The sequence below is a fragment of the Opisthorchis viverrini genome (genome assembly GCF_000715545.1).
Source record: "Opisthorchis viverrini unplaced genomic scaffold opera_v5_560, whole genome shotgun sequence".
Lineage (NCBI taxonomy): Eukaryota > Metazoa > Platyhelminthes > Trematoda > Opisthorchiida > Opisthorchiidae > Opisthorchis > Opisthorchis viverrini.
Window position 1 is genome coordinate 119556 of NW_008752220.1, and position 12179 is coordinate 131734.

Here is a 12179-nt window from a genome sequence, read left to right on the forward strand (position 1 = left end):
CCTGAATACAAATACCTCATATATCACATGAAAGATTAGGCACTCACGTTGTGGACATACTGGTGAAGGGAAAGGGGCCTTCACTGAGGAGTTACTTATTTTAGAAAACGTCAACTGATCAGTTACAGACTTCTGGACAGGGAAGCTAAACTTTCGTGTGCAACTTGTTTACAAAAAACTGAATATCCATCTTCTCCTTGAACGTGTCTTCCTGAACTTTCCTGGATATCCAGTGAACCTTGCACAGATACAAGCAAATGCGACTCCACAAAGTCCGTAATAGATCTTACTTTTCAAGAAACGCGAAGCGGATTTACGAGAAAACATAATACTCGCATGCGCCATCAGCAGTATCCAACGTTACACTGGTAGGCCACATTACAATGCCTAGCCTTTTAATCATATTGCTGATTGTTGAGTTCTACTTACACCGAGTACATCGTAAAAATCTGGCATAGCTCAGACCCGAAACGCGTTCATTATTGCATTTTTAAACCCTTTGTAGCACTTGATCTAACATGAGCTTAAACCTTATTCTCACCAAATATTTGATGATTTAACAAGTTTTCGGCTCGTGAAAGATTTATCCGGCGATTCTGCCCTTAACGAGTATCAGGTGGGGACGAGATAGACCAAGTGGTTAGAGCGCGAATTTACTAACCGAAAGGTCCGTGGTTCGAACTTGACCTCTGCCTCTCGACTTCCCCTGTTTAAGCTTGGGCAACTTGGCACTATCCCAGTCCTCGTGCCTGCTTCGTGTGGAATGGCAGCTAGGCACCGAAAGGGTGATACAGCCGAACTGAACTGAGCATCAGGTGGGCGCTGGTGAATCTCAGATTTGTGACTCTCCTCGTAACATTTGTATTCCTTTACTGTGCGAGCCGAACGTCAACTACACAGCTTGTGCAGGTGGTGAATCTCTTTGGGTGAAAAACCTGACGTAGGCCAGACACTGATTCATCCAGTCCATAAACTGACTATCGGAGAGTAGTCAGAACGACACATTTCAACGGTCATTGCTTCTCCGGAAGACACGACCCAAAATCCACTGGTACAAGGCTCGGATATTTCTCCAAATGTTTTTTGGTAATACGTCCAAAGAAAAAATAAATATAAAAAAATTAATAATCGCAATCAAGGAACACAACTACTGAAATGAAGTGGGCAACGAGCCGACAAGATAGAGGACATGTTGACTACGATGTAACCCGATTCCTGAAAGAAACGATCAAATACGTGACAGCAGGTGTCGACACTTTTAATTTACTATTTACTCTCCTTGAAGCATATGTGAACGCAGGAATTACAACACCCAATCGAGCACTGCCTATGCCCCCTTGATCGGATCAACTACCACGGTATCAATTGCCTTGTCAACTCTTATCCTATCCTATGTCACAGACAGTATCATTCTTGGTTCCCTTTTGAAGGTCCTCGATGCAAGTGCCTGATGTATTGCATGAAATTTAGAAACAATTCAACTGTAGCTCCCTTTCGGTGCCTGGCTACCATGCCACCCGATGAAAGCACGTGTGCTGATGTACTTCCAGTTTGCCTAAGCCTGCAGAAGAGCCATCAAGATAATCGGTTCTAACCGCGGACATTCCAGTCAGTAAGTCCACTCCTTAACTATTGAGTAACCTCTGGTAACTGTACAAAGGTAGGTTTAGGAGTGAAGCAGTTCTCGCTTCTCATATAATCAGGCACCCCGGGGATATCAGGTACAAGATGGCCGGTTTGTTTTTAGCGAATTTTGCTTCCATTAAAATCATGATATAGACCACATACTGTGTTTAGTAAATGAGAGTAGGTTGGCATTTTGTTGACTGGCGATAAAAAAACTGTCAACCACCACCTAGCTTCTCAAATATAAGCGCAGTTCCCCAATCGCTCTCTCTGTCTGAACAGCTTTTACGGTATTTCAACAGGTCGGGGTTTTTTATCAATGTGTACGCAAGGAACCATCGAATTCTGCTACGTTTTCGTCTCGCCTCATTGGCGGTTGATGTACCGGTAGTGCTTTCCAAATTTTCATCAGATTTAGGGACCATCGATTTGGTTTCTGGTTCCAAACTGTTTGTCGCAGCTCGAGGTTCTTGGTGGAACTTCGCATTCAGTAAGCAATTTGGTTTCCGTATGGTTGCAAAAAACTGATTGACCTCAGCCAACAGGGCAGATTCCAAATGAGCATCCTCGGCACTTGTGTACCTCTCCAACAATATCCACAAAAACACTCGAAATGTCGGGTTATTTTTGAGCACATCCATGTATAGAAATCCCAGGAAGGCCAAGTGACCGGTATCCAGAGACTGAATTGGCCGAGCTAGAGGGGACACGTCCAGTCGAGAGATAACCAAAGCGCTACTGATCGGACAGTATAAAGTTCGACCAACACCACTGACAACTCCGAAAAAGACGTTGTAGAAACTGCACAGGAATGTGTATAACTGTAAGGCTCGAATGTTGTCGAAACCGTATGTTTTGCCTCTGTGTTGTGTGAAGAGAAACCGGATGGCCAGTTGTTGCGCAGTGACAAATGCTGTCATGAGAAGAAGGCTTGGCCACCACATTTTGATCCACTTCACAAAAAAGTCAAATGGAGTGAAGGCGTTCAGGCTGACAACTAAAGCCAAGAACAAGAAAATGAACGTGTAGATCAAAGCTTGAAGATAGAATCCACACGCCATGGCAGAAACCTGATAGCTCGGATAGATGATCGTCCCTCTGGTCACCTTATAAGCATCCAGCCAGGATTGTAACTGAGGCATTATCTTGAATCCGTGTTGATAGATATCGACACATAACTGTTGATAGTGAACCGCAATCCGGAACACATTAGTCACATTCGTGAACATGGCCAAAGAGGTTGCAATCAATAAACAAACCCAGAACACATCTATCCAATAGTACAATAATTCAAACTCCATTTTTCGTAAAACTGTCGGATCTGTCACGTTTGTCCCGACATACTGATGCACACGACGAGCATTTTCAACCGCGATGTTCTCATAGATTGTCGCAGGTACATCAAGATATTGGGCTTGTATGGATCGCTTGCCTCTACGGAACACTCCGTACACAGAACTCAGGAACTGAGTGAGTAGGAAATGTTGTAACAACACACTCACCGACAAACTCCAAATCAATCCGGCCGGGTAGGTGAATCCTCCGGATTCGGAATTCACACTCCTCCAGATGGTGCGGAGATTCACGCAGCACTTGACTTTCACCTGACGTGCGTCAATAACCCTCTTTTGATAGGTCTCTTTTGGCCAGAGCAACTTACGCACATGGCTGACGTTTTTATGCACGTAGGTCTTGAAATTGATCGGTATCCCAATCCAGATCGCATTGCGCAAATTCTTGCGCTGTGACCACACAGCTTCGCAGAAATATACCAGCAAGTAAGTGAAACCGATTAGGGTGGGCAATTGAAGAGATACCTTTTGAGTTATAAAATCGAGCCCCATGCAAGTGGAACGAATCAATGAGATGACGGTGAGGACTGCTTGAAAGCCACAATAGATAATTCCCACGATCCAACAGATCAGACCGCCGTGTGTAATACAAAGGAATGGGGGTAGGGCTGTAAGCGCGACCAAGCAAATGGCGAAAATTTTGTACATAATACCCAACCACACAGGCGCCACGGGGAATACCATCGCCATGCCATAGACTTTTGTGAAGATGCCGGCAATCAGATTGAACGCACAGACATATTCGGCCGCATAGGCTACTGTTGAATGCCGATACTGTAACATGTTCATTGGAATGGGTAGTCCAGGATATCGCTTGAAGTAGTTGACGATCCTGGTGCTGATTGACAATCGCTTGTTTGGATGTTTCGGTGTCTGAACTTGTCCGCGTAGGAAGGAGCGCCGTTCGGTGAAGAAACACATGAAGATGTAGAAGGCCATTGCAAAGTAGATCATCGGGCTATAGTAGTCCCGCATCACAATCTGACTTTGTTTGCATTCGTCCGTCGGTACGAATACCGGAGTTGTGTTTGACCTGAACAACCACATTAGGGTATAAAAGTCCAATCTTTCCATGTTGTCTGAATGAATCACCTGGTTCGTTCTCTACTGACCTGAAAACAGAGGAATAACGTTCTCAAACATGTGAAAAAATGGTGGTAGTGGATGTATCGGTTCAATGTAACATTTACTTGGATATATTGCGTTTAACGTGCAGTATGCCTTAGAAGTTTCCAGAGAACTGAATTAAGAAAACCGAAGGCGTTGGGTTTTAAAAAGGACTTTGGCGAAGTAGCGGCCATGAAAAAACAATACTTTGAGGGTTGTGACCTGGTTATTGTCAATTATCTGAATTCAGTTAGATTTGACCGCCCTCACGTTTCGTGTTACCCAACGTGGGTGACAAAAATATTCCTAGCCTGACCGCGCAACCTTACACAACGAAAGAACTTTTCTTCGTTTCAGCAAATGCGGCCTGCCCCTAACAAGTTAACAGTATCTCTTCAGCACCGAGTATTTCTGCCAACATTATACTCTGGTACTAAAACGCCCGTTTTTCAAAACCGTTCCATTCTCATCTATTCAGAAATACACCTGTTCCGTCAAATGTTTTTTGAACATTTTAGTAACCGTGAAGCACACGCCTCACTGCCTGCTTGTTTTGTGCTCCTGTAACGTCTGGAGAACCAAATGTTGGTCAAAGTGGGTTCAAATGACATTCTGCTCAATTTCTCTCACTGGCGACCTCGTTTTAACTCTCTCAAAACCGTTTGTTGTGATACCTGGTTAATAAATTGCGCAATCATTGAAATTGTTCCGTTGTGCGGGAACGTGATTATTAGCCTAAATCTCAAGAACAAGACTGCCAATTTCGGTGATCTTTATGGAAGATTGAATCAAAGCTTATCGTTGGGAAATATGAAATTATGTTCATCCTTTGTCATCTTGGCACACGAAAATATGTATTAGTCAAAATACAATGTAAGGTTTATTCGCTTGTAAAGAGAGAAGGACCCAAAAAGTGCTCAGATAAACTCACATGCTTCTCAAGTAGACAACAAATTACAGAAAACTATCAACTATCCCCTCCAATGGGCTTTTTATGGACTGAGGAGGAACCCCTGAAAGGAAGCCGTCAAAAATACATGTCACTTTCTTGACTACACCTCGTTTTGGGTATGAACAGAACACACACAATTGGACAGGACAATCGGTAAGACACATCGCTGAACGAAACTGCGACGGCCACAACCACTGTACGACGAGTACGCGGTTATTACAGCTGACATCGATGATGATGATGATGATGATGATGATGATGATGATGATGATGATGATGATGATGATGATGATCATGATGATGATGATGATCGGTAAGACATTGAGCTTTCTCACTCAGTGATCTTGGGAAAGAGCTAATTTAATGGTTGGGAATCCGTGTATGACTCAATTGAGTAAACGGTTACGCTTCATCGACTATTCTTAGGGAAATATCCTGCTTTGAATTTCAATGTCACAATCCAAAATTCATTACACCAGCTGCACCATGACACCTAGAGAGCACCTCGTTACACACGGGGATATTCGTAGCTTAGGTGGTAATGGTCGTTGGCTTGTTCCCTGAGCTGGGCGATTTGATTGCAGACGTTTCATCACCAATCGAGGTAACATCATTAGTGCGTCATCGGGAAGCATAGTGGTGCGTAGCGGCGGGTTACTGGTTGTACGCTGAGTGGTGTTACGTGTGTGTTAATATACGTGTGGCTAGCCGGGGATGACCTTTGTTCGCGATTAGTTGTTCGGTTGATCGGTTCCATTGGTTGCTTCGTTATCCTGTGTCTTCATTCGCTGATGCCGACGTGACCTTTGAGCTTGGCATCCCCTGCCGTCACAATCTGGGTGATGCTGGAGTGAACTTTGTCCTTCTGAATCCCGAATTGCGACCTTTATTTATTTGACTCGAAGGAGTTCCTTGTTTCATTGTTTGTGAATCCAATATTTGGTCCTCCTTGAGTGTTCCGGTTGAGATGTTGGTCTTTTGCACGTAGAGGTGCGTAGATGGGATCCAGTTCGATGCGCTCTGTTGATCAAATCTGCCGTGGAATACCATTTTTCTCAGAACTTTTCTTGTGTCTCGTGTCTCTGTATGTCAAACTTTTTGCGTTTTCCAGATTGAATTTGTGGCCTTCTTAGTCTTCGTGTATGGATATCAAGGACAGGGAGGCATCTCCCCTGACAGCCGCGTTGTGTTCCTTTATTCGTGCGCATAATTTCCTCCCAGTTTGTCCGACGTAGAATTTGTTGCAGTTGACTTGGTATATCACATTTCTCCTCTTGGTTTTGCCCCGGTTATCTTTCGATCTAGAGGGTCATCATCATCATCACTGTCAGCTGTAAGAACCGCGTACTCGTCGTACAGTGGTTGTAGCTGCCGCAGTTTCGTTCACCGATGATTTGGGGGGTAGGTAGCTGCGCATTGCACGCGCGAGCTGGTAAATTGGTGTATAAATCCAGCACTGTCAGTGGGCTGTCAAGTGGGGGGGTTGGAATAGGAGCTATGCATTGAAGGCAATAGCTTTGTGTGATGAACATGACTGATACTCTATTCGTTGCTCTATTCATTATTCTCTTGTTTTAATATTCCATATGCTGTACATATTCGCCAGTTCGAATACATACGTGCTGGTTGTTACGCTTCACTGAATTCTGGATTTCTAGTTTTTCGGGTTGTACCGATATACGTACGAAACTTAATTCTCACATTTTGGCGTCGCGATTGGAACGATTCATCATGCCTGCCGAAATGGAACCATTAGATGTTAATTCAACTGCGCGTGACGTAGAGGATTACTTGGAACGGTTCGACATATGGTGCCTCACAAAATCCGATGTGGATGAGAAGAAACTCACTGCATATTTCCTACTACTTCAATCTCATGGCGAGGCCCCTCCATCTTGCGGTAATCCTAGTGACTAACTACTACACCAAAGGCAATTACTACAGGACCGAGGGACGAGGTTTTTGATCGCAAACTGTGTAGAAAATCAACTTCAATCGGAGAAGTGGTCCAGCCTTTCTTGCCTACACGAATGCTTTGTCAGTCATTGATGGAGGTGGTTTACAAGACCCCACATACCAGTCAGGTCAAGTTGGCATTGGACTAAAGCAGTACCCCTTACGTTTTTCTCTGCTTCAATCCGCCTCACCTCCGTTGTCACATTCCATAAATTTTGATGCATTTCTTTGCCTTTGTGTCTCTCACTATGTGTAAATTACTTGGTTTTTGTTTAGTCTTTTTCAGGCCTCTCAGACAGAGAAGGGGTTGTTCAGTCTCAGAAACTGATCTTTCTGCGACAATAAAAGTGTTTCGCTGTCAAGCTTTTTGTCGTCTGTTCTTATAACCGTTTCTTATGATATCTGATCCAAATGGTTCAGTTTTGACCAAATTAGGTTAAGTATACTGTGTCTTCCGTGTTAAATCATCCACAAGTCAGCGATTTTATGCAATCTTGTTTACTGCCGTCACTGCTCTGCAGAATCCTCTGACCTCAAAGAGAACTATCGTTTTCATAAAGAAAACTACTCACAAGGTTGCTGAAAACTCTTCGACAGCACACGACCGGTTTCGTCCTTTTTGGGGATCATCAGGTAGGCGCAGTCCCCGAGTTTCTGTCAACCTTATGATCTACTTGAACCCAAATCGGACTGTTTTCGAGAAATACACTCATTTGCAAGTCAATTTGGCTTTCACCGGAGACTCAATTTAATCTCTCTTTTATGATGATCTCCAACTATCGTTTGTTCAAAACAGCCCATGTTGTATCATCTATATGGAACGTTCTTAAGACTTGAAAAACACTCTAAACCCGTGAGGCATTCTGCATTCCCTTTGAATGCTAGTCAACCAAACCCAAACCACAAACAAGATAAATATTTTTACAGGTGTTTTTTTGTGCGCTTTGATTGTTTTTTTGATCCCGGCAGCAGTAGGAGATACGTTGTTTGCTCACTGTTGGAGTACAATCCTTCTTCATTAGCGAACTTAGCTGGTCTACAGTCTAGACATACTGAAAACCCGAAATTAGATTCACTCATTTTGATCGTCCACATAGTCACCTATTGATTAGGAGAGATTTAGTTTCGCGAACTAATTTGGTTTCTTCGAGAGACTCAGCTATAACCCAGCTGAATATCTCATTTTTGATGTTCTCAGGCAACTGAATGTGCTGCACCAGGCCGCCCCATGTTTCAGTCGCTACGATATTTGAAATATCACCATACTAGTCGTGGGCTGTTGGCGGATTTTCAGCAACCTTATGAGTAGTACACCACAAAGATATACATGTATCGCGATATTTCAAATATCGTAGCGACTGAAACATAAGGCAGCCTGATGCAGCACATTCAGTTGCCTGAGAACATCACAAATGAGAGATTCAGCTGGGTTCCAGGTGAGTCTCTCCAAAAAGCCAAATTAGTTTGCAAATAAGTGTATATTCGTTAATTTCGTGCAATTTGGTTTCAAGTAGAACGTAAGGCTGACGGAAACCCGGGGACCGCGCCTACCTGCTGAGCCCCAAGGAGGGCGAAACCGGTCGTGGGCTGTCGACGGATTTTCAGCAACCTTGTGAGCAGTACATTACAAAGATATAGAAATTTGGTTTCCTCACCACGCGGGTTGAGTTTTCAGTTCTATCGCAAATCTCATTAAATACTTCCATAATGTGAAGTGAAATTTGTTTTTTTCCGAGTTCGAAAAACAGGACTCCGTAACGCAGCGCGACGAACCTTTGAGCTTCTCGTGTCCGTTGCACTATTACAGCTGAACGGACAAAAATGATTTCTTTGCAGATTATGTCAAAAAGTGGTGTTTGCCGTTCCGGAAACAAGGCAAGTTGTTAACTAGAAACAACAACTGTGTCAGAGGCTACAAGTTCTCATCCTGAGCATATGGTGAAAAGTTCAGATTAGTTCCGGCAAGTCTACTGACCATGTTTCACTGCGAGACTGAACAGACTTGGAAACGTTTGCAAGAATACAAGAAAAGATAAACTTCGTCCATTCTACATCGTGTAAGCACTGTATTCAGGCGAAAACTGCACTCAAGTGACCTTAACTGAGAGTATTACTACTTGGCTTGATTTTCAACCCACTGTCTTCTAGGGAATCGGAAACATGGGTAGAACGCACATCTATTTGAAATATCTGTAAGGTGAGATCAATAACCTTGTCCTAACAAATGTAGCTTCACGATTAGATCATGGAAACCAAATCCAGAAACGTGGAACTGCAGAGACTCGGTTGGGTGGGAGACCCTCCCTTAATTCTCGCGTTTTTGCGCAGACACTCTAGCTCACTACAGAATTACTCGTTATCCGATGAAAGGTCAGTATTCCGCACGCAGACATTTATCTTTCCACTCTTTAACAACGGACTAATTTGGATAAGCAGACTACCTAAGTAGAATTTCGGGTAGTTCACAAAGGCCTGGTCATATCGATGTTGACCCATCCTTCAAAAACCAGCATTTCAAAGTCATGGTCCAGCACTCACCCTATCACTTTAATGATTAGATTTTACACTGCAAGGACAATGTGCGATTCGAATTTCAAGGGTGAACTGATGACCTAATTCCTCACAGCTATTCTGTCCAAAGTTGAAAGATCAAACAAAACCTCGCTGATTAGATTTACAGAGGCATAATTTACAGGCTTATTTTTTTGATATCGTATTAGTTACCACTGGTAACGATCAGCTGTGGACATTAATATCCACTAGATCATCTAAACGTAAATAGAGCATGAGTCTACCTGTTATGGGAAACATACTTTTTCGACCTGTCGATAGGTTTTAAAAACAGCCTATTTACCGCGGCCGAACATCAAGAGGATGGCCTTTGCAATCCTTAGGCTACACACCGGTTGCCTTTTTGCACGAGCTTGGAAACTTTGTTTTGGAGGGCTAGAAATCACGCAACTTGGACCAGCTATAGGAAGAAAAGAAATTACTAGAGAAGAAACTACACAAAAACGATTACTTTGAGCGGTTATTCTGACCTAAACGCTGAACGGTTGTAATTGAGTTAGCGCGGAATAGGATGGGTTGATTGGGTTGTGTCTGACAGGTTTCTTAGGATCATCTTGATCCACTCCATGGCCAAATGCGTTCAAACCGGTACCTAGGATGAGGTTTGCATTGTTCGTGGATCAGCCATGTTGAACTGAACTCTGCTCAGTCAGAATTGTCTCACAGAAATACGCACCGGGCCATTTGACACCACGGTTACCTCGGCAGACCTGCAAATCTGTATTGGCCATTGCTGCAGGCAGCACCGATCGTGGGAATAGTGACGTCAGGGGGGGTGTGCCCTCCAAACAACCCCAGCTAGATTACCTCTACGGGTATCCTAGCAACCGTACATACGATTACACTGACAGAGCAGTCAGACTTGGCAAAATGCGCGGTTGATTATTGCTCAAAGATTCCTTTTTTGGTTCATCATTATAGGCCAGTTTCTACGAGAGCCGCCGCTTAACTAAAGTGTATCCTATCTTGGTTGCCTTCCTTGCATATAGTTATACGCTTTCCCCGAAACTGGTTACTTCCTCCAGACAATAAACTATTCTTCCTTGACCAGTAAATTTCTTATTTCGGCAGTTCGAGCGAGATACGCAAGTGCAACAACGCAAGCAACACTGCACCTAACTTGCAAGGAAAACAACTTACAACTCTGACTGACGGACGTAATCAGACAGCTAGGTTAACAATACCCGCTCAGGAAACCAAGGACGCTAGTGCTTGTTCAAACAAATCAGTGTGCCGCGAGGGTTGTTTATGTTGCTGGTATGCATAACTGATGCCTCCAAGTTGGAAATCGCCAATATACATGTATAAGGTGTACGCTTCTGATCACATGTAGGTGAAGGTAAACAATTGAGTTTTCCAGACTTTCGCATCATCGGACCAGGGGTATTTTCGCGCAGCCCACAGTTGCAATAAAACAAGGGTATGTTGGGTCGTGAAAAAGCCGACTGGCTATGGTAGTGTGAAAAGATTTGATCATTTTCAATTGAGATATCATCTTGTCAGTGCAGCCAATCTATGCCGAAAGGCCGAAGGGCAGTGTACAGCTGTTTCGGAACGCACCTCAGGGAGTTTCGAAACTGGCACACATCGGCCAGCGGATGAACGCTCAGTCGATGGGCCACGAACGGCTGATTTTGTGATAGGTTGTAATATTCTGAAGTATTGCTGTCAACCCAAGATGACCAGAATGTTCATAACCACACCACCCTCATTTGAACGGTCATCCACCTGTTCTGGCCTCATTATTCCGGTGAGTCCACACCAGAGGGAAGCACTGGATTCGAGTTTTGCTCTTATTAGCGCTCATCAGCAGTTCATATCCAATGGCCGAGCATGTAACCAACGCACGTTGGAAGCATCTGAATTTTCGCCTCTGAATAACAGGCGAACGTGTTCACATTAGAGCCCGACTCATCGAACCACGACCCAGTAACTGTCCTGGTTGTGACGATCGATTGACTCGCCAGTCATGACTTTCCAATCAGTTAGCGTGGCACACGCCTGAAGCCCACTGGTCACGACCAGGACAGTTAGTGGGTCGTTGTTTGACGAGTCGGGCACACCAATCACATCGGTCAAGTGTGAACACTTTCACCTGTTCAGACGTGATAATTCAGATGCGTCCAACGTACGTTGGTGGAGTAGTGGTTTCGGGGGTTCAAATCCCGGCACGGCCATTGGATATGCATTGCTGATGAGCTCTAGTAAGATCGGAACTCGAGTCCAGTGCTTTCCTTTGGTGTGGACTCACCGGAATAATTACGCCAGAACAGGAACACGGCAGTTCAAACGAGACTGGTGTGACTATGAACAAAAATACCCATCCCACAAAACCCCAAAATTGCAATGACCAGTCTGGCCAATGTTTTAGGGCCGAAATAAAGATCGCGCTACGCGAATTTTTTCAAACATGTTAAATTTATTCTCTCTTAATATCGTATAGAATTTTCTCCCAATTATTTGCTCACAAAAAAACCTCAATTTATAGCAACCATCTAAGCGTTAAAAAACAGGAAAATCCTGAATAATTTTACAATCTGACTCGTTGGAATGAAAATGTAATTTTGGAACCAGCTCCTCCTATCTACACTTTGGAAAATCCAAAATGATCGTCA

At 43.8% G+C, this 12179-nt stretch overlaps 1 protein-coding gene across 1 annotated transcript in view; it reads right to left on the reverse strand.

The window, feature by feature from the left end:
* Positions 1-1844: 1844 nt before the first annotated feature.
* T265_11719 (hypothetical protein) overlaps positions 1845-12179 on the reverse strand; it is a gene marked incomplete at both ends in the record, with an annotated part of 24619 nt that continues 14284 nt past the window's right edge. Inside the window, one exon of the mRNA XM_009178452.1 lies at positions 1845-4052. Coding sequence (XP_009176716.1) covers positions 1845-4052 — 2208 coding nt within the window. The remainder of the gene's footprint in view (positions 4053-12179) is intronic.